At 47.4% G+C, this 27282-nt stretch overlaps 1 protein-coding gene across 1 annotated transcript in view; it reads left to right on the forward strand.

The window, feature by feature from the left end:
* LOC137620654 (uncharacterized) overlaps window positions 1–25290 on the forward strand; it is a 452540-nt gene extending 427250 nt beyond the window's left edge. Inside the window, exons 29-31 of the mRNA XM_068350990.1 lie at window positions 757–969; window positions 1296–1490; window positions 25155–25290. Coding sequence (XP_068207091.1) covers window positions 757–969; window positions 1296–1490; window positions 25155–25192 — 446 coding nt within the window. The 3' untranslated portion in view covers window positions 25193–25290. The remainder of the gene's footprint in view (window positions 1–756; window positions 970–1295; window positions 1491–25154) is intronic.
* The last annotated feature ends 1992 nt before the right edge of the window (window positions 25291–27282 follow it).

Here is a 27282-nt window from a genome sequence, read left to right on the forward strand (position 1 = left end):
CATATTACAGTAATATACACCACAGTATTAGTATTGTACATATAATACAGTAATATACTCTACAGTATCAGTAAGTGTTATATAATATAGGAACAAGTGTTTTGTTGTTATAAACTTCCTGGTGACTAGAGTTACGTATTGTACTGTACTATACCACAGCCTTACCATGTAGAATATGTATTATACATGCGCATGTACTGTACTGTAGCCTTATCATGTATAGTATGTATTACACGTACCGTATATTTACCATGTACGATACAGTACAAGTGTGCACATGCACTCTACACTTACTGAAATGTATTCATTCATTAATACCGTACATTACATCTACTGTAATAGTGAAAATTTGACTTGAGATACGATCAAATTGACAAAGGAGCTTGGTCCTGGAACTCATTATGTTATGTCAAGGTGTTACTAAATTTTGATACCTGTAGATATTTTTTTAGGGAGGTTCATGTCAAACTGCAGTAGTATGAGATCCATAGGTAAGGTGAGATTTTGAACACCTTAGTGATGGTTTAGTCTATTAAAGTTGCACAACACTCCCGTGATGGGTGGTTCTCAGAGGGGAGAAAATAGGGTATTGAGAAAACTTTAATCTTTTTGTGAGGTTGAGAAGTAATATGACCTACAGGTATCAAAATGATAAAATATATAATAAAAATTCTATTCATATACTCCACAGTACTTGTACCGCATGTTGAACAGATACATTATTTACAATATATTAAAACTATTTCCCCCTTTCAGTTGTCAATGTTGAACCAGATGTTGTCCTAGATGACACCCTAAAGGAGAGCAACATGACAATTACTGGAAATGAAAAGCCTTATATTGTTGGTCAGGTTGTAACATTTCATTGTCCAAAAGGCCAGTTTTCACCTGCAGGCACCAATAAAACTGAAGTTATTGCAATTTCTGGAGGTTGGACAAAATTGGACGAAAATTTTATTTGTTTGGATGGTAAGTCGGTGCAAAAATTGGTGAAGTATCGACACAAAGTTCTATTCATAGGAATAGTAATTCCACTCTCCTTGTATGATCATATTTTTTTTATGTTTGATTGAAATATTATGGTATTTACAACTACAGTATTTTATTGTATAGTACTGTATACAAGTGTTCAATCCAAAATTTTCCTTCATTAAAATAGCCGCATCTGACTTTTATTAATTGATGAAAACTTTATCATTGTAAGTTTTGTTAGTTTTAGATACCAAATTAGCAGACTAACTATGGTAAGTGGAAAATTTTCATTTATGGTACTGTATATATACCTGTTTTTTCAGCAATAGAAACACCACCCCCTCCAGGCTATAACCTTATTCTGGAGCCACAAAGAGATGTCTATGTCCCTGGAAATCAAGTTAATTATACTTGCATTGAAGGATATGTATCGGTTATTGACACACATTATATTACCTTAACTGCAACAGCTGAAGGCTGGGAGCCAAATTATCCATCTCTCTATTTCTTTTGCATAGGTAAGATTGATACACATCTTTTTCTTATTCAACTCTAATCTTAATTAATATAAAGTAGTTTTTTTTCTTAAGTCAGTCATTAGATACTTCAGAATCAACTAAAGTGGTGGTTAAAGTAGCTTGCTTCCCATCATGATTTTTTTTTTATGAGAAAAGTCAATGCAGCAGTTCTTTCTTGTGTTTTACAAAGATCAGACAGGTTTATTATGCATTTATAATTATTGCTCACTCTAAAATATATTAAAAGCAATAAAAATAAACTAGTAATTGGTGTCACATGATTGCAGTTATTAAGTTTCAAAGTTTCTTTATTTTCATCTTGTTTCATTTATTAATTTTATAGGGGATCTGTCCATACAAAACTACAGATCATTTTCTTACTGAACCCTTTTACTCCCTTACTTAAAAGGAGGCATTGGAAGTCATTAGTTCCAAAGGAGTGGAATTGTCCCTCAAGTGGAGTACTGTATAACCAAACGTTCTCAACCTATATGTTTCGTTTATTTTTTTCCTCTGACCGTATTCGTAGACTTTAATGCTTTATGTATCCATATCTTAACTATACATTGTGTTGCCCTAGACTTTTTATTGATTAATTTTTGTCCAGTTATCTCATTGTTTTCAATATTAAACTTACCCGATAATCATGTAGCTGTCAACTCCGTTGCCCGACAGAATTCTATGGAGGGATACGCCAGCTATCACAATACTAGAAGGGGGTGTACTTACCAGCGCCACCTGTGGCCAGGTACTATAGTACTTCTTGTTGACACCTCCTCAATTTTTCCTCTGTCGTGCTTCCGGCAAGACGTTCTGGGATACACTTTTGATCTTGGAGTATTTTCACGGCTTTTGGTGAAGTATTTCTCTTTGATTTCGGCTGTCGCTTTACTGGAAACCTTCTTATATTAACTTAGATAGCTTTTATTTAATCCTGATTAACGGTTAACGATCTTTTGCTTGATTTTGAAACCCCACTTGGCTAACTCTTTGGATTCAAGATGTCTGACATTTCACATGCCCCCACCCATAGGCGATGTAGGTCTTGTAATAGGCGTATTCCGAAGGCCTCGGTAGATCCTCACACCGCTTGTTCTGACTGTAGGGATAGGCCCTGTCAGTTAGAAAATCGATGTGAGGAATGCGCCGGACTTTCGGAACTTGATTTTGTCCGTCTTCTGAAGTATTCAACCAAGTTAGAGAGAGGCAGAGTTAGGAGGAGTTCTTCTCACTCTTCACTTTTTTCCTCACCTCATGATCCCCTACCTTTTCCTACCCCTGTAGTGGCTACCCCCGAACCTACTATTTGCCCTCAGCCTGATATGTCTGTTGTTTTGCGTGCTATTCAGGCCTTAGGCGATAAAGTAGAGTCAGTGGTTAGCGATCATAAGTCTCTTATGGCCGAAGTCAAGGAACTTAAGGTCAAGAGTGCAGTGGGTGGTATTAGTGCCAGTGCTGTGACGAGTGCTAGTGTCAGTGCAGTGCCAAGTGCTAGTGTCAGTGTCAGTGTGGTGCGTGAGGATACTTCTGTGCGTGCCAGTCGTCCTCCCAGTCCGGGACCTCTTGCAAGCTCCCAAGCCCAGGGGAGAAGCAATGTCGAAGGGCAAAAGGGTTCGGCAGGCCTTGATCGGCGCACAGAAGTATCCTCGGTGGTTGCGGGCGTGTCTTCCAGAGACCGTCACTCCCACCTGCAGACGATTGAGCCCGTCTTTTACTCGTCCGCTGATCAATTGTCAGGGAAGAAACGCTGGACTCAGGTCTCTAGACCACTCAAACGCAGAGTCCAGTCCGCGAGTGCTCAACCGGGCTGCAGTCATTGGCTCAGCTCTGACTCGCCGCAGTCATCTGTCGACTGCACTCCGCCCAAGAGGAGTAAGGTTCTGCCGCAACAGATCTCTGCTGTTAAGGCTTTGCCTCAGCAGACCTTAGTGTCTACCGACCCCAAGTTGGCTCTACTGCAGTCCATGCAGTCACAACTTTCAGTCTTGATGCGTGAGTGTCGGGCTGAGAAGGTTGCGTCTCCGCCTCCGCCTGACCGCAGTACCGCCTGCCAGGCGTACGATGTTGAGCCACGTTCTGAGTTTACTGTTCCCAGTGGTGTACAGCTCCCTCCGCCTTCCTTAAGGCAACCTCAGCAATGGGATCAGGAGGCTTATACCTCTCTTCCTCCGCTTCCACTTGCTGCTCCACCATTGATGCAACACTCGGTTGAGGTACAACAACCTCTCCCATCCATGAGTCAGTCTCCTCAGCTCTCGCTGCAGCGAGCTCAACCCTCCTCAAGGCAAGCACCACAACACCTTAGCCTTGCGCCTCAGGAGCCTCAACTCGCGAGACATTTACTACGTTCTGCGCAGCCTCTACCTCATCGCTCTCCGCTCACTCCGCAGGAACCTCTACTCGTTCCTCAGGAACTTGCTACTCCGCTTCCGCCAACCACTCAGCAAGCGCAACCCTTGAATTCAGCCACTCATGCCAGGAGTCAGCCTCCTCCACCCATGCGCCTACCTTCTGCTTCTTCTTTTGTTCAGCCTTTGCAGTCTGAGCCTCAGGTGTTCCCTCAACAGAGTCTTGAAGAGGAAACCACTAATATTGTTGTTCCAGCTCGTACTGACTCTGCTGTTCAGCATACCTTTCCGATCTCTTCGCTACACTCTGGTGATGAGGCGTCTGATGATGAGGCGGCACACCTGGATCCCTCATCAGACGTGGATGAATCCAAGTCTTCTCCACCTTCTATTGATTTTCGTAAGGTCTTGGCTCTGTTTAGGGAGGTATACCCAGACCACTTTGTCTCTGCTATTCCCCGCTCTCTGCCATCTGAGTTTTCGCTGGGCATGCAGCCAGCTAAGTCTACCTATACTAAGCTAGTCCTAGCAAGGTCCTCTAAGAGAGCGTTAAGGATCTTAGGGGAGTGGTTGCAGACTAAGCAACACCTTGGAAAGACTTCGTTCATGTTTCCTCCGACTAAGCTCACTTCTAAAGCGGGCGTTTGGTATGCCACAGGAGAGGAACCAGGCTTGGGAGTACCTGCCTCTGCCCAGGCTGACTTCTCAAGTCTGGTAGACTCGCCTCGTAGAACAGCAATGAGGCGCTCTAAGGTTTGCTGGACCTTCTCAGAACTTGATCACTTCCTGAAGGGTGTTTTTAGAGCATTTGAGATGTTCAACTTCCTAGACTGGTGCCTGGGGGCCCTCAGCAAGAAGACCTCCCCTGCGGACAAGGATTCTGCCATGCTATTAATGTCCTGCATGGATAAGGCCATTAGAGATGGATCTGGCGAGCTTGCGTCGATGTTTGTGTCAGGGGTTCTTAAGAAAAGGGAACAGCTATGTACCTTCCTTTCCTCCAGCATTACACCTTGTCAGAGGTCTCAACTCCTTTTCGCTCCGCTCTCGAAGTTTCTCTTCCCCGAAGAGCTGGTTAAGGACTTGTCTGCTGCCCTGATACAAAAGGACACACATGATCTTGTAGCCTCATCGGCTCGTAAGACTAAGGTTGCTACCTCAGTCCCCAGGACTTATCGCACCCCAGTGGCTGATTCTCCTGCTACGAGGTTCATACCGCCCTTTCGTGGTAGAGCCCCCAGCCGAGGAAGTTCCCGTCCAGACTCTTCCAGGAGCAAGTCTAGGAAAGGTTCCAAGGCTTCTAAAGGAAAAAACTGACTCTCCGCATCTCCAGACAGCAGTAGGAGCCAGACTCAAGAGCTTCTGGCAAGCCTGGGAAAAGAGAGGTGCAGACGCCCAGTCTGTCAGTTGGCTGAGGGAGGGTTACAGGATTCCATTCTACCACAAACCCCCTCTGACCACATCTCCCATCAACCTCTCTCCCAACTACAAAGAAGAGGACAAGAGGCTAGCGTTGCACCAGGAGGTGTCGCTACTTGTGCAGAAGAAGGCAGTGGTTATAGTCCGGGACCATCAATCCCCGGGCTTCTACAACCGTCTCTTTCTGGTGGCCAAGAAGACAGGAGGTTGGAGACCGGTGCTGGACGTCAGCGCGCTCAATGCGTATGTCACCAAGCAGACGTTCACGATGGAGACGACGAAGTCGGTCCTAGCAGCGGTCAGGCAGGAGGACTGGATGGTCTCGTTGGACTTGAAAGATGCCTACTTTCACGTTCCTATTCATCCAGACTCCCAACCTTTCCTGAGATTCGTTTTTGGAAAGGTTGTCTACCAATTCCAAGCCCTGTGTTTTGGCCTAAGCACAGCTCCTATGGTGTTCACGCATCTGATGAGGAATATAGCAAAATTCCTCCACTTATCGGACATCAGAGCCTCCCTCTACTTAGACGACTGGCTGTTGAGAGCCTCCACGAGTCGTCGCTGTCTGGAGAGTCTCAACTGGACTTTGGACTTAATCAGAGAACTGGGTCTGTTAGTCAACATAGAAAAGTCTCAGCTCATTCCCTCCCAATCCATTGTGTACCTGGGAATGGAGATTCGGAGTCAGGATTTTCGGGCTTTTCCATCGGCCCCAAGGATAAGCCAAGCCCTAGATTGCATCATGAGCATGCTGAAGAGGAGCAGTTGCTCGGTGAGACAGTGGATGAGTCTCACAGGGACCCTTTCATCACTGGCCCTGTTCGTCGAGCTAGGGAGACTCCACCTCCGCCCTCTTCAATTCCATCTTGCAGCTCATTGGGACAAGAGTTTGACTCTCGAAGCAGTCTCTATCCCAGTCACCAAAGAGATGAAGACCACTCTCTTGTGGTGGAAGACCAATCTCCTTCTCAGGGAGGGCCTATCGTTGGCTATTCAGACCCCCAATCTTCATCTCTTCTCAGATGCATCGGACTCGGGCTGGGGTGCGACCTTGAACGGACGGGAATGCTCGGGAACGTGGAACGAGGAACAGGGAACGCTCCACATCAACTGCAAGGAGCTACTAGCAGTTCATTTAGCCCTGCTGAACTTCAAGTCCCTCCTGCTAGGCAAAGTGGTGGAGGTGAACTCAGACAACACCACAGCCTTGGCTTACATCTCCAAGCAAGGAGGGACCCATTCGAGGAGCCTATACGAGATCGCAAGGGACCTCCACATTTGGTCAAGAAGTCAAAACCTCACTTTGGTCACGAGGTTCATTCAGGGCAACATGAACGTCTCAGCAGATCGCCTAAGCAGAAGGAATCAGGTCATTCCCACGGAATGGACCCTCCACAAGAGTGTGTGCAACAGACTTTGGACCTTGTGGGGTCAACCTACCATAGATCTGTTTGCCACCTCCATGACCAAGAGACTTCCGCTGTACTGTTCCCCAGTTCCAGACCCTGCAGCAGTTCATGTGGATGCTTTTCTGCTGAACTGGTCCCATCTCGACCTTTACGCATTCCCACCGTTCAAGATAATAAACAAAGTCCTGCAGAAATTCATCTCGCACGAAGGGACACGGCTGACGCTGGTTGCTCCCCTTTGGCCTGCAAGAGAATGGTTCACAGAGGTACTTCAATGGCTAGTCGACATCCCCAGGACTCTACCTCTAAGAGTGGACCTTCTACGTCAACCTCACGTAGACAGGTTGCATCCAAACCTCCACGCTCTTCGGCTGACTGCCTTCAGACTGTCGAAAGATTCGCTAGAGCTAGAGGCTTTTCGAAGGAGGCAGCCAGTGCGATTGCCAGAGCAAGAAGGGTTTCCACTCGTAGAGTCTACCAATCTAAGTGGGAAGTCTTCCGGAGCTGGTGTAGAACCAATTCAGTATCCTCTACCAATACCTCTGTGATCCAAATAGCTGACTTCCTTTTACATCTTAGGAATGAGAGATCCCTTTCAGCCCCTACGATTAAAGGGTACAGGAGTATGTTGGCTTCAGTTCTCCGCCACAGAGGTTTGGACCTTTCTTCCAACAAGGACCTTCAAGACATCCTTAAGTCTTTTGAGACTTCTAAAGAGCGTCGTCTATCCACTCCAGGCTGGAACCTAGACGTAGTCTTAAGGTTCCTTATGTCACCTAGGTTCGAACCTCTCCAGTCAGCTTCCTTCAAGGACCTTACCCTCAAGACTCTTTTTCTCGTCTGCCTTGCAACAGCTAAGAGAGTCAGTGAGGTTCATGCCTTCAGCAAGAACATTGGTTTCACGACCGAATCTGCAACATGTTCTTTTCAGCTCGGATTCCTAGCAAAGAACGAACTTCCTTCACGTCCTTGGCCTAGATCGTTTGAAATACCTAGCCTCTCCAACATGGTAGGTAACGAACTAGAGAGAGTTCTTTGCCCTGTCAGAGCTCTCAAGTATTATCTTAATAGGTCTAAACCTATTCGAGGACAATCAGAAGCCTTATGGTGTGCCATCAAGAAACCTTCGAGGCCCATGTCCAAGAACGGGGTTTCGTATTATATAAGGCTTCTGATTAGAGAAGCCCATTCTCACTTAAAGGAGGAAGACCTTGCATTGCTGAAGGTAAGGACCCACGAAGTAAGAGCCGTAGCTACTTCGATGGCCTTTAATAAAAACCGTTCTCTGCAGAGCATAATGGATGCAACCTATTGGAGGAGCAAGTCAGTGTTTGCATCATTTTATCTGAAAGATGTCCAGTCTCTTTACGAGAACTGCTACACCCTGGGACCATTCGTAGCAGCGAGTGCAGTAGTAGGTGAGGGCTCAGCCACTACATTCCCTTAATCCCATAACCTTTTTTAACCTTTCTCTTGAATGCTTTTATTGTTGTTTATATGGTTGTTACGGTAGGCTAAGAAGCCTTCCGCATCCTTTTGATTTGGCGGGTGGTCAATTCTTTCTTGAGAAGTGCCTGGGTTAGAGGTTGTGTAGAGGTCCTTTAGTAGGGGTTGCAGCCCTATATACTTTAGCACCTTTGAGTTGATTCAGCCTCCAAGAGGAACGCTGCGCTCAGTAAGGAAGACGAACTTAAAAAAGAGGCAGAGTAACGGTTCAATTCGACTTCCTTACCAGGTACTTATTATTTCATTGTTATTTGAGATAACTGTTATATGAAATATGGGATACTTAGCTATCCTTTAATCTTGTACACTGGTTTTCACCCACCCCCCTGGGTGTGAATCAGCTACATGATTATCGGGTAAGTTTAATATTGAAAAATGTTATTTTTATTAGTAAAATAAATTTTTGAATATACTTACCTGATAATCATGATTTAATTGACCCTCCCTTCCTCCCCATAGAGAACCAGTGGACCGAGGAAAAATTGAGGAGGTGTCAACAAGAAGTACTATAGTACCTGGCCACAGGTGGCGCTGGTAAGTACACCCCCTTCTAGTATTGTGATAGCTGGCGTATCCCTCCATAGAATTCTGTCGGGCAACGGAGTTGACAGCTACATGATTATCGGGTAAGTATATTCAAAAATTTATTTTACTAATAAAAATAACATTTTTCACGTAGTGTACACATTTTTTATTGTACTTTTTTTCCCCAGTGATCTACAAAAATCATCATGGAGAGTAAGGATGTTATTTATTGCCTCCTTTATTATGCTGATTGTATTTCCTCTGTACTGTAAAATAATTTTCTGTACTTTGTTGTGTACTGTTTTAGCCATTAATTTCAATTTGAGTAAGAAATTATTTTTTCATAGTTTATGTAATATTCTTTTTAGTTTTTTATATTTTTTATTCAGTTTTTCTTTCCTGCAGCAGAGCCAAAGGTAGCTGGTTATAGATTCATGGTTTGTAATTTTTATCATAGTGAAATCTGTATTAAGTGTAGCAGTCAAAGGTGCAGAACCTGTCAATTCTTCCTACATGAATGACTGTCATCCTTTAATATCTTGGGAAGTGGATGCCATGTTCCTGGACTGGTCATATGTCTGTTTATTTTCCTCATATAGTCATGATAATTATACCAGGTGATGATAAAAGTTCAGGACAAGACAAATTTGGATTGTATTGCATTAATGAACAGCAATACAGTATAAAGCTGGTGGTCCCTTATCAGCCATAAAGGGAGTGGTTTCCAGGTCTATGGCATCTGTAATCAGAGAGACCAAGAAGGTTGCCATGCAACCATGCATATCAAGCAACTTCTTCCAAGAGCAGTGCAATCCAAACCCTTGCATGAGACACTGAACTGCATAGATTGTCCACAGTATCCTCAAATGCAAGGTTGATTTTTCCAGCCCCTATAGTCTTTTTTAATTTGGTGTTCAGGCTTTAAAAACTTTGAGGGATGTGTCGTGGGCAGGTAGCAGGGTAGCGGGAGAGTATTCCTGCAACCGGCTGCATATTCCCTTGGATAGCCACTTTTTTTATTATCCTTGGGGGAGTGAAGACATGCTCTGCTACCTTTCCGTTTTTCTGTTTCTGACTTTTTTTTTTCATTGTTTCGGGGATTATTGCACTGTTGTTGGAGAAAACAGCTTGCAGCTCTCTGGGCATTCTTGTGACATGTTTTGGTCTTTCTTAAAGATGGCCCCTCATTCGCATTGCCCATAGTGCAGAGGACTCTGCAATAAAGTCTCCCTCTGACGAGTGTCGGGAGAGGCCCTCCTCCCAGTAGGAATGGTGCCACTGAAGATGAAAGAAGCTGAAAGGGATTCTTCCAGACTTTCTCCTTCCACAGTAACCCCCTCCCTCCTGTCTCTATTCGTTCGGTCTCCTCTAGAGGATGAGTGAGTTAGAAGGATGTGCTTTTCCTCCCTCACGACTTTTGGGTCTTGGAAAGCAATGGCTCCTTCCTCTCGTGAGAAGTCAATTACTGCAAGACCCACTTGCTTCCCCTGAGAAGCAATGGTGGGTTCTTCCCATGAGAAGTCCTCCATTGGTGCTCTTCTGGAGCTATAGCCTTCCTTGGGACTTTGATTTCCCTTCTTAAAGAATTGGCTTCTGGAGGAGTTGAAGCATAGCTCACAGCAGGAGCCACTTCTTGCTCCTACCGGGATTGGCCTAGGTACATCCCCTTCCCATGCTGAGAAAAATGTTTTCTTTCTCCCCGGCCCTGTACCCCAAGCCTCCTCTTCCTTCGCAGTTCCTCATAGCAAAGTTTAGCATGCTGTCCATCTCGTGGGATAAACCTCGCTTGCTAACCGTCCAGGGTAAGCATGTGTACTGAGCATGCTCCCTAAAGGATCTCTCACTACCGTGGGTGGTTGTCCTTTTTCAAGCGTATTCCTCCTCATGCTTTCTTGTTGGCATTATGCGATTTGTTGCCAGCACATAATAACTATTCGGAGGAGTTTGCTGGCGTTCTCGCAATTCATCGCCAGCATGGCCTAGCTCTTCGGAGTGAGTGGGGGAGTGCTTGCGTCCTCCCCCCTTCAACCCACTGGTTTCCTTATTATTCCTGTATGGTAGTGAGAGACACTTTCCTGCCGCTTGTGGGAATTTTTCCTGTTGAAGGGAGGATATTGATTTACCATCCCATATCCCTTTCCCTGAGCCTAACCTTATACTTATTAACCCTTTTACCCCCGGGGTATTTGGAAATTTCCAACCCTTAACCCCCAGGGGGTTATTTTTTTCCCAGCACATTTTGCAGTATATTTTCTTTAAATTGCTCTAACAGCCTTAATTTTTGTCATAGAGAGGTCAGGTTGGTCTCATTCTCTTGGAAAATGCCTGAATTTTCTCAAAAAATTATCAAAAAATATGAAAAACTAATTTTTATAGCATTTTTTTGCAAGGATGTACCGGTACGTCCATGGGGGTAAAGGGATGGCTTTTGTGAAACGTACCAGTACGTCCTTTGGGGGTAAAAGGGTTAAGCAGTAGCACAGTAACATCCTTCCATGCTTCCGCCACCACTTTGGCACCTTTACCTTGGTCTCAGGCTCTGAATTAACCAGCCCTGCTCGCTCCAGTCCCCTCACGAGTACCGATCTCTCACATGTCTCGGTACAGTCCCAACCCTTCTATAAAAGGATCGTGGCCTAGATCTTTCATAAGTTTCTCAAAGGTGGCATAAGCGTCAACAGCTCACGCCTCCTCCAGGAATCACCTTGCATCTTTATCGTTGTACACAAACAAGACTATGTGCACAAGCCTTCAACTAGTTCCCGTACAGCTACTTCTTAGGATCCCTACTACACAGATTTGGGATATTGTCAAAGCAGCGTTATCCACCCGAGATATCTGCGGTGGTGACTGTGACTTCATAATATTAGTCCCATGAACCACATCGTCATCCTTCCATGCTTCCCTTGCCTTGTCGGCGCCAGACCTAAACCTAGTTCTCTGGCACCATCCCCCAGCCGGTGCCAGCGCCCTCTTGCACACAATCACACAGATTTCTAGGCACAAGAACACTTGGAATCAAGAGCATCCATGGCAGGGCCTTCCGTTCATGACTACATCTGGGAAAGGCTCTCTCCGCTTTCAGGTTATACTTTTACCCTAGACGTAGCAAGGGATCGAGATCTCCGAGAAAGATCTTGATTGTTGAGTTCTACAGGCTCCCTCCAGTGAAGGAAGACCTCCCTCCCTTACAACTCCTGTTTTCATAGTCCTCATAGTTTTCACATTTACAGGAAATTTCCAAGACCCAATGGACTCTCTCAGAAAGGCACACAGCTTCCCAAATTTAACCATGCTTCAGATTTTGTCCTGCTCTCGCACAGTCAAAGGCCTTGGTGAACCTGCCTATTCCTCTCCCAGAGGGCAAGTGTGACCCTAGGTTTGCTGTACTAAACTCTTAGGCCCTAGACCCAGGTTAGGAATTCCTGTAGCCGTTTCACTACAGAGGGTTAGCTCGCAAATTTCTGTAAGAAAAGAATGCCCTGGGGGCTAACAATTAGTCGAGATTACTTCCTCCTTCAGTCGTAAGGAAAGGGAATATCATGACATCCTGGATGACCTCCCTTCTCCCCTGCCTTTAGCTCCAGCAGTTTCAGCCTTAACTCAGGGACTGTCATTGAAATAGTTGGCAGCTCAACTGGTGGTATTCTTCAAACCTCCTCCTGAGTGGACCATGGGTTAAGTACTGTCGGCTCCCGTACCGGCACCAAAGTTCTCTCGAACCCTGACATTAGCAGTATTTCATAGACATCTTTCTGTCTGATGCCAGGGGGGCAGAGTTCTTTACCCATAAAGCAACCAACCAGTGAGCCAACTGGGTCTTGAAGAACAAGATTCTGTCGTCTATGAGAGCAGAGCCAGAGAAGAAAGTCCTCCTACTCTTAAACCCTGTCCTCATTCCCAGTGGTCAATTTCGACATAGTTATGGAGAAATGGAAGGAAGTGAGCTATATCTATCTCTTACCTTAAGGCTGTTCATTCCCACCCTCCCCTTTGGCACCAATAGTGCCAAGAACTTTGGCCTTCAAGAGAATGGTAAACAAGAATTTCCTTAATCCTTCCAAGCTTGACATTACCAGGAAGAACACCTCTTCCAAACACCCCTTTCAGGGAAGAGGGCAACAAGGAAAGGGAAGTAAAGCTACTAAACATGCATAGTGCCACCACCAATACCTCTGTTGAAAGGGTACAGGTAGCAGTGTTAGGAGTGCCACAGGGCCAAACTCTGGACAATAAGTGTCCTTCGAGCAGGGTACGGTCACCCATCAAGTCTGTCGTCTTCACCTGGTGATCAGAGAATGACATCACTTTTTGGGCGGAAGTCTAGACCTGTTGGCCCTGGACAAGTTTGGTCCTTCAAACTCCGTTCAGTTGGAGACCGTAGTCTCGGTCAGACATGCAATCACAGAAAGGACTTGCATGATCACGGTGGACTTGTCAGCTGCATACTCCCACATCCTGATCCATCTGGCATCAAGGGAATATGTAGATCCCATTTGCACAAAATTTATCAGTTTTGATTAACAGCTTTGGCTTGTCAACAGCATCCAGGAGTTCACGAGTGAGTTCACTTAGTTTCAGTTTGGGCCTACAGAAGCAGAATCTGCCTCCTCCGCTATCTGGACAATTGGCTGATTACATCAGTCTTCATAAAGGCCCTCTAACTATACCAAGACGCATTTCTTGACTTTTACCATGATCTGTGGTTGTAGTAAATTAACACTGGAAGTTTTCTTGGATGCCCAAATGAGAACTGGTATAAATGGTTATGCACATTGATCTTGACTGGGAAAGATATTTTTATCGCAGAGGTTTAAGTTAGTAGCCCAACCCTTTCTCCTGAGGGACACGCTTCCAGCCCATTGGTGACTGTCTGTTGGGACTCCTTCCATTTATGGATAATTTAGTCCTCAACGGTTGCCTCAGAGTTTGGCCACATCATTGGCAACTGAAGACCCTATGATCTCAGTGCAGGGATCCTCCAGAAACATGTGTTCCAATAGGATCGGAGCACATGAAAAACTTGGAACAATAGATGCAAGACTACAGTTTTTGCCAAAGGGTAGATTTTCTTTCTTCTCCCCCAGTTTTGATGTTCTTTGTGGACACATCATGACAGGTGGGAGGGCTCTCCTGTAACAGCACAATGCCTCTGGGCTGTGGTTTGATCCTGATAGGCAATGCCACTTTAACCTCCTAGAGCAATGAAGGTAGCTTTTCTGGCCCTTCATCACTTTCAACATCTCTTGTTAGATCCCTCAGTAGTGTTGAGGAGCGACAACACCACCATAATGCCGTATTTAAACAAAGGAAGGCACCTTCTTATAACAGCTCTGTCATCCAGCTGTCGAGATTCTCTGATGAACAGAGGACGATCAGATCTCACTTTCAGCCTGGTCCAATCCAGGCAATAACATCTTAGTAGACAAGTAGAGCAAGAAGACTCAAATAGTTTATTCCGATCCTTGGCTCCGCAGATAGACCAAAGTCCTGACTTTGTGGGGTTCGTCTCTTTAGACCTGTTCGCAATGTTTCTTGATCACAAACTGCCAATGAACTGCTCCTTGATAAAGTGAGATAATTGTCCAACCTATCTGTGACATTAATAGCTCCGTTATAGCAACACGCAGACTGGTTCTCGGACCTTCTACTACTACTGAAGGAAGTTCCAAGGGAGTCACTTCCCTTACACAACTTTTGTTCGGATGCCACTTCGCTCAATTTTTATAGCTTGAACACTAGCTCACGCTGATCAATCTCCTAGTAAAAGAACTCGGGTCTCGTCGTCGGCGCCCACTCGTGTCCGAGTATTGGGTTCTGTCGTTAGCCATCAGCCTCCTATCTGTGGGGTGGGTGCTTATGCCTGATGTGGCTGTTAAGTCCTAGTCTGTGGTGGAAGAGTCGCGGACAGTGTTCACAAGGGAGGGTAGGTGGTGGGCGGGGCTGTTCTAATCGCGCTCTCCTTCTTCTCCTCCTAGCCTCCTCATTTTGTCTCCTCCTCTCCTCGAAGTCCACGGTGCCATGGTGTACTGTACTCCTCCAGGTTTTCCTGTCCCTGGCTGTTTCTTCCCATGAGGAAGGATCGATGTCAGTTAGAGCCAGGGTGCGCTTTAGTAGATCTTTATAGCGCATTTTCGGGGCTCCTCGTGGTCTGGTGCCCTGGGTCAGTTCTCCGTAGAATATTTTCTTTGGGAGCCTAGATGGATCCATCCTATGCACATGTCCTATCCAGCGGAGGCGGTGGTGGATGATGGTGGCCTCCACGCTGGACAGCGAGGCACGTTCTAAGACTTCAATGTTGGTGGTGTGGCTCTCCCAGGGGATTTTCAAGATCTGCCTCAGTTTCATTTGTTGGAAGCGTTCTAGGTTTTTAAGATCGTTACTATATAGCGTCCATGTTTCACATGCATACAGGAGCGTGGAGAGGACTACTGCCCTGAACACCATTATTTTGGTGGTCATTGTCAGTGCGTGGTTGTTAAATACGCGGCGGTTGAGTCGGCCAAAGGCGGAGTGGGCTGCCCTGATCCTGTTCTCCACGTCCTTTTTGCTTGTAGGAGCTGATGTTAGGATGCTCCCTAGGTAGGAGAACTGGTCCACCTGTTCTAACGGTTGGTCATTCACTGTGGTATTGAAGTTGGGGAGCATCAGTCCTGGTGGATGTTGGACGAGGGTCTTGGTTTTGTCTGAGTTGACTTGCATCCCAAAACGTTCGTAGGCAGAGTTGTATGCATCAGCTAACGACTGCAGGTCCTCTGCTGTCTGACCTAGGGTGGCATTGTCGTCAGCATACTGCAGTTCTCGCACTGCACACAAGGTGGTCTTGGTTCTGGCGCGGAGTCTAGCGAGGTTGAAAGCGCCTCCATCCATGCGGAAACGTAGGTCGACTGAGGGTGTGTCTGGGGGAATCTCGTTGAGCATTGCTGCGGTGTATAGCGAGAAACACGTCGGGGCCAGAACACAGCCCTGCTTCAGGCCGCCGTTGATGGGGAATGGGTCTGTAAGAGAGTTCTGGTGGCACTCTCTCCCAACCATTCCGTCATGGAGGGCACGCACCAGCTTGACAAAATCGGGTGGGCAGCCATATCTTTTGAGGACAGCCCACATGGCAGGTCGAGGTACTTTGTCGAAGGCCTTTTTCAAATCCCAGAAGATGAACATTATGGGCTGTTGTTGTTCGAGGCTCTTCTCTTGTAGTTGTCGCGCACAGAAGATCATGTCTATGGTCCCGCGGGAAGGTCGAAAGCCGCACTGGGACTCTGGCAGGACGTCTTCTGCGAGAATAAGGAGGCGGTCAAGGAGAATCCGAGCGAAAATCTTACTCGCGATGCTTAGTAGTGATATTCCCCGGTAGTTGTTACAGTTCTCCCTGTCTCCCTTCTTGAAGATGGTAGTGATGTTTGCATCGCGGAAGTCACTGGGGGGGGTCTTGGTCTCCCATATTTTCAGTATAAGGAGCATCAAACGGTTCCTCAAGCCGGGACCACCGTGAGTGAGGAGCTCCAACGGGATGTTGTCTGGCCCTGGGGCTTTGCCGGTCTTCATGCGCTGCAGGGCCTTGTTGAAGTCATGGATGGAGGGTGGTAGTGCCATCCAGTGACGGACGGGATGCTGCGGGGTCATTCGCAGGAGATCGTCTGGGGTGTCTGCTTGGTCATTGAGGAGGTTCTCAAAGTGAGACCTCCACCTGGCCAGGATGCCCTCGCTGTCGGTGATGGTCGTGACCCCATCCGCGTCCTTCAGGCTGCCCACTGATGACCGTGTGGGACCGAATATTTCTTTTGTTGCTGCATAGAAGCTGCGCAGGTCACGTTGGTCAGCGAAACTCTGTATTTCTGCAGCTTTTCTTTGCCACCAGGTGTTCTGGGCTTCACGGATACCTCTTTGGCAACCAGCTTCAGCCACCTTGTGAGCACATTTGTTAGCTGCTGTTGGTTGGTTTTCCAAAGTCAGGCGTGCTTGTCGTTTGGTTTCAATGAGAAGAGAGATGGTAGCATCATTCTCATCAAACCAATCCTGCCGTTTCTTGGTGGTGAAGCCTAGTGTTTCCTCCGCGGCACGGGCCATGGCGTTTCTGAGGGTGGTCCAGTGGTGCTCGACAGTGGCCTGACCCATAGGGTCTGCAAGGTATTGTTCGCAGGCTTCCTTGTAGTTCTGTGCCACCTGTGGGTTGCGGAGCTTACTACAATCAAAGCGTTGGTGTGGTGCGCTGTCAGGTGCCCTTCTGGGTGGTCGTAGGGTCGTCACGGAGAGTCGGGAGATGAGGAGTCTGTGGTCCGTCCAGCAGTCGTCCGCTCCGGGCATGGATCGGGTGATGCAGACGTCTCCTCGGTCTCTGGCTCTGGTCAGGACGTAGTCCAGGGTGTGCCAGTGTTTAGACCGTGGGTGTCTCCATGTGGTCTTTTGTCGCTTTGGTAACTGGAAGATGGTGTTGGTTACCACAAGTTGGTGTTCTGCATACAGACCCAGTAGGAGTTGGCCATTGGCGTTGCAATTTCCAATGCCATGGCGGCCGATGATTCCCTCCCACAGGCGATGGTCTTTGCCTACTCGGGCATTAAAGTCGCCAAGCACAACGAGCTTGTCATTGGCGGGCACTGCCTGGATGGTGCGGTCGAGCTAGGTGTAGAAGGCAGCTTTGTTATCATCGGTTGAGGTCATAGTCGGGGCGTAGACAGAGATCAGGGTGAGATGTCTGTCCCGCGTGATGGGGATGCGGACAGTCATCAGGCGCTCACTGATGGCCTTGGGAGCGAGGTTGTGCTGCTGCACTAGCTGGGAACGGATGGCGAAGCCGACACCGTGGATGCGAGGCTCCTCTAGGGCCTTGCCTTTCCAGAAGATGGTGTAGCCTGTTCCAGCTTCCCTGATGTTGCCCTCTTCGGGTAGTCTGGTCTCGCTAAGAGCCGCCACATCAACATTGAAGCGGGCTAACTCCTTGCAGACGAGGGCTGTACGTCGTTCCGGGCGGTTGGTGTTCGTCACGTCTTGGAGGGTGCGGATGTTCCACGCACCTAAGGTTAATATTTTTTCTTGTTATTTCGACCGCATTGGTGGGATGTCCGCCAGCCGCGGTGAGCTGACCAGACGGGTTTGCCGTGTCCGATGTTTACCCCACCTTTTCTAGGGGCCTCCCCATGTGTGGTGGGCTGCGGTGTCCTCAATAGGCCAGCCCAGTCACGGGTCCAGCTGCCGAACTCTGGTGTCACGGCACCGTCACCAGAAAGCGACTGAATCTTAGACTCGCCGCCTGAGTGCAGTCGTGGACTAAGGGCTTCCAGCTATCCAGGCCTGCCCCCTTCACCCACAGTGCTGTCGCCTCAGGACTTGCTGGTGGTGGTGATGATGATGATGGTGAGAAAGAGATGAAGAAGGGTGGAGGAAACGACAGAATGCCAATAGCTAGGTATATTGTTTTGGGTGGTCGTGGCTTTGCAACGGCCACGCACACACACTTGGCCCACATCATTTTCACCGCGGCTCAAGACATATGAGACAGGCGGCTTCTCCGATGTTGGTTGCATCGGGCTGCCGGGTTCTTGTTATGTCAAGGCCCACCTTGTTGCCTGCCCGACAGGCATTGCCCTCTTCCGCCGGTGCTGGGAAGCTCCGCCGTTGGGGTCTTGTTTGGTTTGATTTTTGAGTTTTCCTTCTCCTAGCCTTTGCCCATCTTAAAATAAAGGAGAAGGCCTATAGGGGTCCAGTCTTGGTCTGGTCTCTCAGAACTGGCCTTAGCGGTATGGTTGAGCCTGCCAGGGTGGATAAACTACCCCTCCGCCATTGCCCAGCCCATCATTGGGACACTCAAGCCCCTCTACTGCAGCAAAGTGCTGGACCTTCAGAGGGGACTCGGGTCTATATAGTTAGGAAAATACAAATTACTTCCAAATTTGTTATTTTAGGTTTCAAAGACAGTCCACATATAAGCTTATAAGGTCAATGTACTATTCATTTTGATTGGTGCAAGTAAGCAATGGGTCAATAACTAGAACTAGATTGTATAATAGTAATAATTTGCATTTCCTTTTCTAGGAATAGAACTTGTCCACATAAGATCTTATCTTGTTTTCTGGCATTCAGAGCTAGCATGATTTTAAGAGTACAGTATTTACATTGTCAGTACGTGTACTAATTGGACTGGAAAATCTTTTTTATATGAGGTGTATCTTTTCTGGTTAAAAGATAGACAAAGAGGCTTGCAAGGAGTTGCGTGGAAGTCAGGGATATGGTATTAGCAAGTGCAGCCACTTCGCTGAAATTTTGTAGGAACCTGTCTTTGGAAAGAGTTTTAGCTGCAAGTCAAGGCTTACTAAATTAGTCTTTAATAAACATTAAATTAAAGAATCCTCATTTTTTTATAAAAAGTTACTAAGATTTAGTTATCATAACAACAGCTGGGGGTCTGTTTTAGTAAAGTTAATTTTCTTTTACTTTTAGTTGTTTAATGGATGAATTTAATTAGTGTTAGCGGTATTTAGCATGCCCTTAGTTATAACATTTTAGTACTGAGGCACCAGTCTAATCTTATTAGAAATAAATTTAATTTTAATAATAAAAATTTATTTCTATACACACCTAATGTTCATGTACATCCCACCTTGCTCCCCACTGACTAATGAGGTCAAGAGGACAGGATGTTTGTTTTGATGTTGATATTGATTTAGTAACCATCAGTTCTTGGGGTATGTCCTTATTGAGTCTGCTTTAGGGACGGAGCAATATGAAAATGAGGTAAGTATAGAAATAACAATTTTTGTTATTCAAATTCAATTGATGCAAGACTGGTGTATTGTATTCTACAATAAAAAGTTCCTTTAAAAATTTAATACTGAAATTCCTCTTTCAGCAAATTCCACTAAAAATTACAAATTTTAAGTAATTTGTAATTTTCCTAACAGTACTTACCTCGAATTACTTTCTTAGGAGTATCTGGGATCTCCTCCCATCCGACCAGAATTTTGTGTAGTTTACCCTATTCCCGTTCTCTATACGGGGTAATTTCTGGCGGAGTGATACGCGCCCAGAGATGACCCAGGGTCAGAGAGCATGCTTTCTCAAGTCTCGCTCCTCAGTAAGTTTTGGTGGAAAGAGGTTGTCCTCACTCTATTAAGTCCTGTAAGTCACTCGGGGAAGGATGGGTGGGCCATAACCCGAAAGAAGTTCAAGGTAAGTACTGTTAGGAAAAATACAAATTACTTAAAATTTGTGATTTGTTCCACCACGGAGTACTTACCTCGACCTACTTTCTTAGGAGGTGGGAGTGTACTGCAGGGCTCAGAGACCGGAAAGATGGAAGCAAAAAAGGGGAAACCTAGATAGGGGGCTAGGTTCCGCTGACCCATCGAAGGAGAACACTTGAAATAGGGAAAACTACCCAAAAAACTAACTTAGTGTCTAAGTGGCTTACCTCTGTAAAAGACGCCTTGGAGGCCTATTTCTTCAGTGACGGTGAATTTATGGTAGTTAAAGGCCTTCTGAGTCCCTTTTAGGGAATGTAAAAAGTAACTGGGGGGAGTAAGGAAAAGGAACCTGTCTCTTGGACTTACTGCTCGTGGGTTCCCTGGGGCTATACCTTTAAATCTTCTGAAGCGCCGCGCTGAAATGACGGGACCGAGGGAGAACCCGTCCAAGGACCTCCTCGAGCAGTCCTTCAAGTAGTGAGCTGTGAAGGTCGACTGGTTGGTCCAAGTACCAGCCCTCAGAATTTGGCCGACTGCCATGTTCTTCTCCAAAGGCCAGAGAGGTACTCGGTCCTCTGATGTCGTGGGGCCTGGGTTTACCTGGAATAGGGATTCCTACACTACTGTAGGCTCTCCTGATCACTTGCCGTAACCAGAAGGAGATCGTGTTCTTGGATACCGGCTTCTTCACCAAACCTGAAGAAACTAACAGATTCTTGACTTCAGGCCTCAGCCTGGCCATCCTCTCCAAGTACTTCCGTACTGCTCTGACAGGGCACAGCCACAAGTCCTTGAAGTTGCCTGAACGTGGGATTGCTGGCACCGAGAATCCCTCAAACTTGGGATCCCAGACTGCTGGGTTCTGGGTCTTGGCCATGAAGGATGGAACGAACTTGAAGGTAGCTTCACGCCAGCCCTTCGAGTGTGACACCTCGTATACAAGTCCATGAAGTTCCCCTACCTGTTTTGACGATGCTAGGGCCCACAGGAAAACTGTCTTGAGGGTGAGCGCTTTGTCTAGGATGTCCTTTAGGGGTTCGAAGGGAGGCTCTGACAGCATCTTAAGGACCCTAGCCATGTCCCACTGGGGCACTCTAACCTCTTGCGGAGGGCATGATTGCTCAAAGCTCTTGATGAGCATCGAGATGTGTCTGGAGGAACCTAGGTCGATGCCTTTCAGGAGAAAGACTTGACCTAGGGCTGCTCTAACTCCTTTAATGGCTATGATGGACATGCTTGCCTTGTCCCCGAGATAGACTAAGAAGTCGGCTATCTCCGGGACCGAGGCTCTCAATGGCTTGATATTCCTAGCGGCACACCACCTCGTGAAGGTAGCCCATTTTGCCTGGTACACAGCGGCCGAAGATCGTCTCGGGTAACCCGACATCCTCGTTACCTTCTTCGCCGAATAGCCTTCCTTCCTCAGGAGACACTCGATAACCTCCATGCGTGAAGGCAGAGGGACCGAGGGTTCTTGTGGAACCTTTGAAAGTGTGGGTGCCGGAGCAGGTCTGACCTGTCCGGAAGGGCCCAAGATGGAAGGCACGCCAGTTCCTTTAGGTCTGCGAACCACTCCTCTCCGGCCACCAGGGCGCTACCAAAGTCATCCACAGGTTGCTTGCTCTCCTCACCCTGTTGAGAACCTGTCTGAGCATTCCGAAAGGAGGGAAGGCATACATGTCGAGGTTGTCCCAGGGATGCTGGAAGGCGTCCTTGAACGCTACTCCCGGGTCTGGCACAGGAGAATAAAACACGAGGAGCTGTGCGTTAAACTCATGGTGAAGAGGTCTAGTACCGGCGAACCCCACTTCTGGATCAGAGTCTTGGCCATTTCTGGGTGGAGGGACCACTTGGACCCCACCACCTGACCCACTCTGCTGAGGCCATCAGCTAGGACGTTCCTTTTCCCTGGAATGAACCTGGCCGAGATCTTGATCTGCTCCCTTTTGGCCCATTCCAGAAATTCCAACGTGAGGCCGCACAACTCCTTTGATTTTAGACCTCCTTGCTTCTTTATGTATGCTACTACGGTGGCGTTGTCGCACATCAACGCCACGGTGTTCCCCCGGAGCTTTTGGACGAATTCCAGACAGGCCCTCTGCACGGCCATCATTTCCAGTACATTGATGTGCAGTTTTTCTCCTTGGGTCCCCACCTTCCTCTTGCTGTACTGTCGAGAAAGTGAGCACCCCAACCCTCCTTGGAGGCATCCGTGAAGAGGAGCATCTCCGGAGGGTCGGCCGCGAAGGGCATCCCCTTGAGGGTGTTCGAAGTGTCGATCCACCTCTCGAGGACCTCCTTCGTTTCCGTGGTCACTGGAACTACTTTGTGAGGGGTGTCTCTCTGGTTCCAGGCTTCTTTCAGGTTCCACTGAACTCCTCTGAGCTTGAGTCTCCCCTGAGGGACTAGCTTCTCCAATGACACGAGGTGACCTATCAGTCTCTGCCAGTCCTTGGCCTTCCAGGGCTAACCCGACAGAAAGGGCTGTAGGATCTGGTTCAGGTTGTCTAGTCTCTCCGCAGAAGGGAATGCTTTCGCCAACCGGGAGTCTAAGACCATCCCGAGGTAGGTCGTCCTGGTGGACGGTATCAATTGGGATTTTTCCAGGTTGATGGTGATATCCAGGATGCTGCAGAACTGTAGGAGTTTCGCGCCTTGCCTCCTCAGTACTTCCCTCGAGTCTGAAAGCAACAACCAGTCGCCCAGGTACCGAATCAGGCAGAAGCCCTATTCGTGTGCCCAGGCTGAGACTGTTGCGAAGATCCTCGTGAAGACCTGGGGGGCTGTGGATAGACCGAAGCAGAGGGTCTTGAACTGCAACATTTGGGTACCCCATTTCACTCTTAGATACTTCCTGCTGGGGGGGTGGACTGCGATCTGGAAGTATGCGTCCTTGAGGTCTATGACATCATGAAGTCTCCTTCCCTCAAGGCCGCTAGGACCGACTTCGGAGTGTCCATCTTGAAGTTGGTTTTGGCTCTTTGGGGCCTCCGCATGGTTAGCCACTACCTTGCTGACATGTGCCAACCCCAACTTCACGTCTCTAGCCACCGGGAGCGCTAGTGAGTTCTTCTGTTGAACGGGGGCATCCACCATCCTGTTGAGGCTCGAGCGCCAGAAGTCGTCAGACAAGGGCTCCGGTTCATCCAGCCTATGGTGTCGTCGGATGAGGCCTATGACTCTCCGGTAAGCGGAAACCTCCGCTGGAGAGCCTTCTTCCCCGTCCTCTCTATTGTATGCAGAGGGTCCTAGTTCTCGTGACGGTGGACCTCCGACGGGGGGAGCCGTACCAGGAAGTGGCATCCTCTTGGAGTGGTCTAATTCCCTCGCTACAGGCCGTAGGACAGGCATCGCCGCTGGGACGGAGGTCTCCGTCCTTGATTTCTCCCTTCTTCTGGTGGACCAGGGGTCTGCGGGCTTGCCCGTCGAGGAAACGAACCTCTCTCGTTCCGGACGTCTCCTTGGAGATCTTGAAGGAGGGACGCGGCTGCCAGACCGAAGGGGCGACTCTCCCCGCTGGCCGGGTGGAGTCGGAACCTTCACGGACCTATGCCTGTCCCTCGACGTCTGATGCGACAGGCTCCTCCGCCGGTCAAATCTGCTCTCGTCGATGAATCCTTCGGGTGATCGGGGTCTGGGGAGCCATCCCAAGGTTTCCGCGACGGCTGCCACCCCCAGGAGTTGGCTACGTGGAATGGAAACCCGCACCCATTCTTCTTCCGGCGAAAGCCTTCTCCTGAACCTCCTCCTTGGGGACCTTGAACGTCTATCCACGTTGCGGGGTCTTGAAGGCGAACGTGATCGTCTCCTGCGAGACCTATCCCGTCGCCTACCATGGTCTCTCGGGGCTCCTCCATCTGACGAGTAAGAGTAGGCCTCAAACGAGGAAGCCGAGGATCTGTAGGGTCTCGTTGGAGGGTCCAAAAGTCGACGTGTCGTTGTCGGTTCTGCATGGGGCCCGGCCGACGACACAGGCTCCATGAAAACCACTGGGAACGACGCTGACGGTGTTGGAGGGGAGCGGGGGAGCGCCTCGTTGGGGAACCAGGCCTTAAACTCCTCTTCCATTCTGTGGGGTGATCTGAAGGGCGTCTTGGGAGGCGCCCACACGAGGGTGTCTGATGGCGGCGAGTCGTCCTTCTCGGCGTTGCCCTCGGCTGCTGACGCACCTGAAAAGCCCGCCCAAGAGGCGGGAGAAGAAGCTGCAGCCGTCTTTCCCCACATAGGATCTTCCGAAGATATGGGGCCCCCTTTGTCCAGGGCCCTGACCCCTGGAAACACACCAGTCCCTCCCTCAGGACCCCCACTTGCCTGGACAGAAGACACAATACCACTGTCTGGTAATTTAGACTCCTGGGGAAGGGCCACCGGCCGCTTCCCTGCAACAGACTTACCTCGACCCCTACTCTGGGTAGGGGGAGAAGGTAGAGAAGCTCTATCCGACGGGACGCCGGGCGAAGCGAGAGGCAAAGAGACGGACTTCCTTGGGGACCGTCGAGAGGCTTTCTTCCTTTTCGTGCCGTAACGCACCCACTGCACTTCACTCCAGGACTCGCACTCCGGACACGTGGCTGTAGGGGAACACACACTGCCCCTACACGAAGAACACAAGGAGTGCGGGTCAACTTCGGGTTTTGAGAGAAAAGCGCCACACGATTTGCTGGCCATAAGCTCAGGACAACGAAGGGGCTGCTCCATAACGAACAAGTAATATACCGCGAGACACAGGAACACAGAGGGAAAGGAAGGGAAGCACACAAGGGACCACGTGGGACACAAAGGGATCGGTGACACAAAAGGGTCGCACTGGGTGAGAGAGAGAGCGTCGGTGTGTTAACGCCGACGCGACCTGAAACTTACTGATGAGCGAGACCTGAGAAAGCATGCTCTCTGACTCCGGGTCATCTCTGGGCGTGTAGCACTCCGCCAGAGATTACCCCGCATAGAGAACGGGAATAGGGTAAACTACACAAATTTCTGATCGGATGGGAGGAGATCCCAGATACTCCTAAGAAAGTAGTTCGAGGTAAGTACTCCGTGTTGGAACAACTTTTGATTCACATATTACTGAAAAAGCACTACTCTCTTATTTTAGCTTTGGCTATTATTATTCAATCCAGATAAACCTAATCCCTAATTTTCTTGATTTTTTTTAGAAATTTTTAACAAGATAAGGATTGATGAGTATATAATTCATAATTCAGTGGATTGGCTACTTGTTCTTTTTATATGTGCATATTTAACTTGTAAAGTCTAATATATTTTTCCTCTGTTTAGATTACAGTTGGGAAGACATTTTTCATTGGTTGTTGTGAATGAATGGTTTGTATGTGGAATAAAAGGCCTTTTTTTGAAATCATAAAAATTGAACTGTACAAGCTGTGAAAATACATTAAAGCATTGTTAAACCTATCATAGAAACGATTTTTCATTTTCCAGAAATGAAATTTATTTGCCATGTAAATGATTTTTATATAGTTGTAGGTTACCTCAAATTTATGAAAAATAAGTACAGTTTTTACTGAAGAAACTAGTAAAAATGTAGTTGGATAACCTGACATAAATTGTAGTAGCAAGGACTTTGTCTAGAATGGTTTTGGCTTTAATATGGAGAATGTTTGATAGTCGAGGTATCCCCATGCCATTTGACATTGAGTGGCTTGCTTAAGCCTTGATCTCACTTACAACTAAATATTTAGCAGGCCATCCATATAATATCTCATCTTCATCAACTCATCATTATCATTTCCCATTGGCAATGTGGCTCTTAGCCCAAGTCCAGGACAAAAGGGTGGCACATGTTTCACTCAGCTGCTGGTTAGTGACCTGGAGTGACACTAGTCTTTGGCAGCTGCATGTTGATTGAGTTGACCTCAAAGGAGCCACACAGCTCACCCTTAGAAAGGGAGGGTCTAGAGAGGGTGACCCAAACATTGTCTAATTCACATTCCTTCTAAAAGTTTAGTCGCTGCTGGACACTGTAGCCACAAAATCAGACTACTGATGAAGATACAAGACATCGTAGGAGAACTGCAATAGTTGTCAACAAATTTTACATACAGTACTTTGTATAGAAATTGCTTCTATGAGAGACTCCTCCCTAATGAGAATTGTCTCACCAAAGTAGAGGAGGGATACACCTTTTTTTTCTGGCGAGGCTTACCACGAGATTCTAATAGGATTCACAGCTGCTATCAATGAAAGACCTATAACCTGGCACAAGGAAATTAAAGACCACTTTTTCTCTGCCCTTGATGCAGTGTTGTGAAATATCAACATTAATAATGTTGGGCTTTGTTGGGAATTCCAATAGCTCATCATGATGCAGGTACTATGAATACTAAAGGCTTTTGTGTCCTCTCCCTATGCCCCTTAAACACATTCTTGTTATTACAGTACAAACACAATATAAATTTTCAAGTAATATGTATTTTTCCTAACTGCACAAAATGTCTTTTAAATAGGACAACATTTTCAAAGTGAGCTGAAAAAACTTTTGTATTTTTGTATTTGGTGGTGAGCATGTTCAAGAAGCCCCGCCCCTCCACCAGTCAGAAGATCCTTTCTTTGACCTTTCAGCTCAGGATTGAGAGGCGTGGTTAAGGTGCGGAGTTTAACCTAAAGGACTCGTGTTTAGATAGCTAGAAAAAATAAAAATTAATTTTTAAAAATTTAATTGTTCATACACTTATAAAAATATTTCCTCCTTTAAACAGGGAGACAAGGTGGTTGGTGGGTCGGAAATCCCCATGGAACTGAACTGGTTGATTCTTTATTTTCTTGGAAATGACAATCTGCTTAGTCCCATAAGGGAGTAAAGGAGAAAACTTCCGCAACCTTGTCTCTCATATGGATGAGAAGACTGATGGGGCCTGGACTGTCCAAGATGAATTGTACATGGTCAACGGAGGAATCCCTTCTACCGAAAGGGATATCAGTCCACAATAATATGCTTGGTATAGGATGATTAATGGATTGGTATAAATTCCATCATCCAGCGTGTAACATTTTCGATTGCTTTGCCATAAGAGAGGGGACCCCCATTCTATCTTCCATTCCAGATTTACAGGACCAAGGGGTGTCAAGGGGCGTGTGAGTTTACTCCAGAAGGTAAAAGGCCGTGAAGGTGGTCTCGTGTTTCCAAAACCCAGCCCTCAACACCCAGCTGACTAAAAGATTCCTCTTGAAGGGTAGGATGAGGCCTATGCACCTGACTTCGTGGTACCTCAACTCTCTCAGCAGCCGAGGCATACGCTATGCAGATCGTCTTCCAAAGCCAGAGAGATCGTGCTCTTTGATATTCTTTCTTAGTCCTGCCATTCATAAAGAAGTCATTAACCCTCAGGCCTGAGGTATCGTGTCCTCTTCAGATAGCACTGCAGAACCCTCACAGGAAACAAACACA

This window comes from Palaemon carinicauda, chromosome 27 (assembly GCF_036898095.1).
Source record: "Palaemon carinicauda isolate YSFRI2023 chromosome 27, ASM3689809v2, whole genome shotgun sequence".
Classification (NCBI taxonomy): domain Eukaryota; kingdom Metazoa; phylum Arthropoda; class Malacostraca; order Decapoda; family Palaemonidae; genus Palaemon; species Palaemon carinicauda.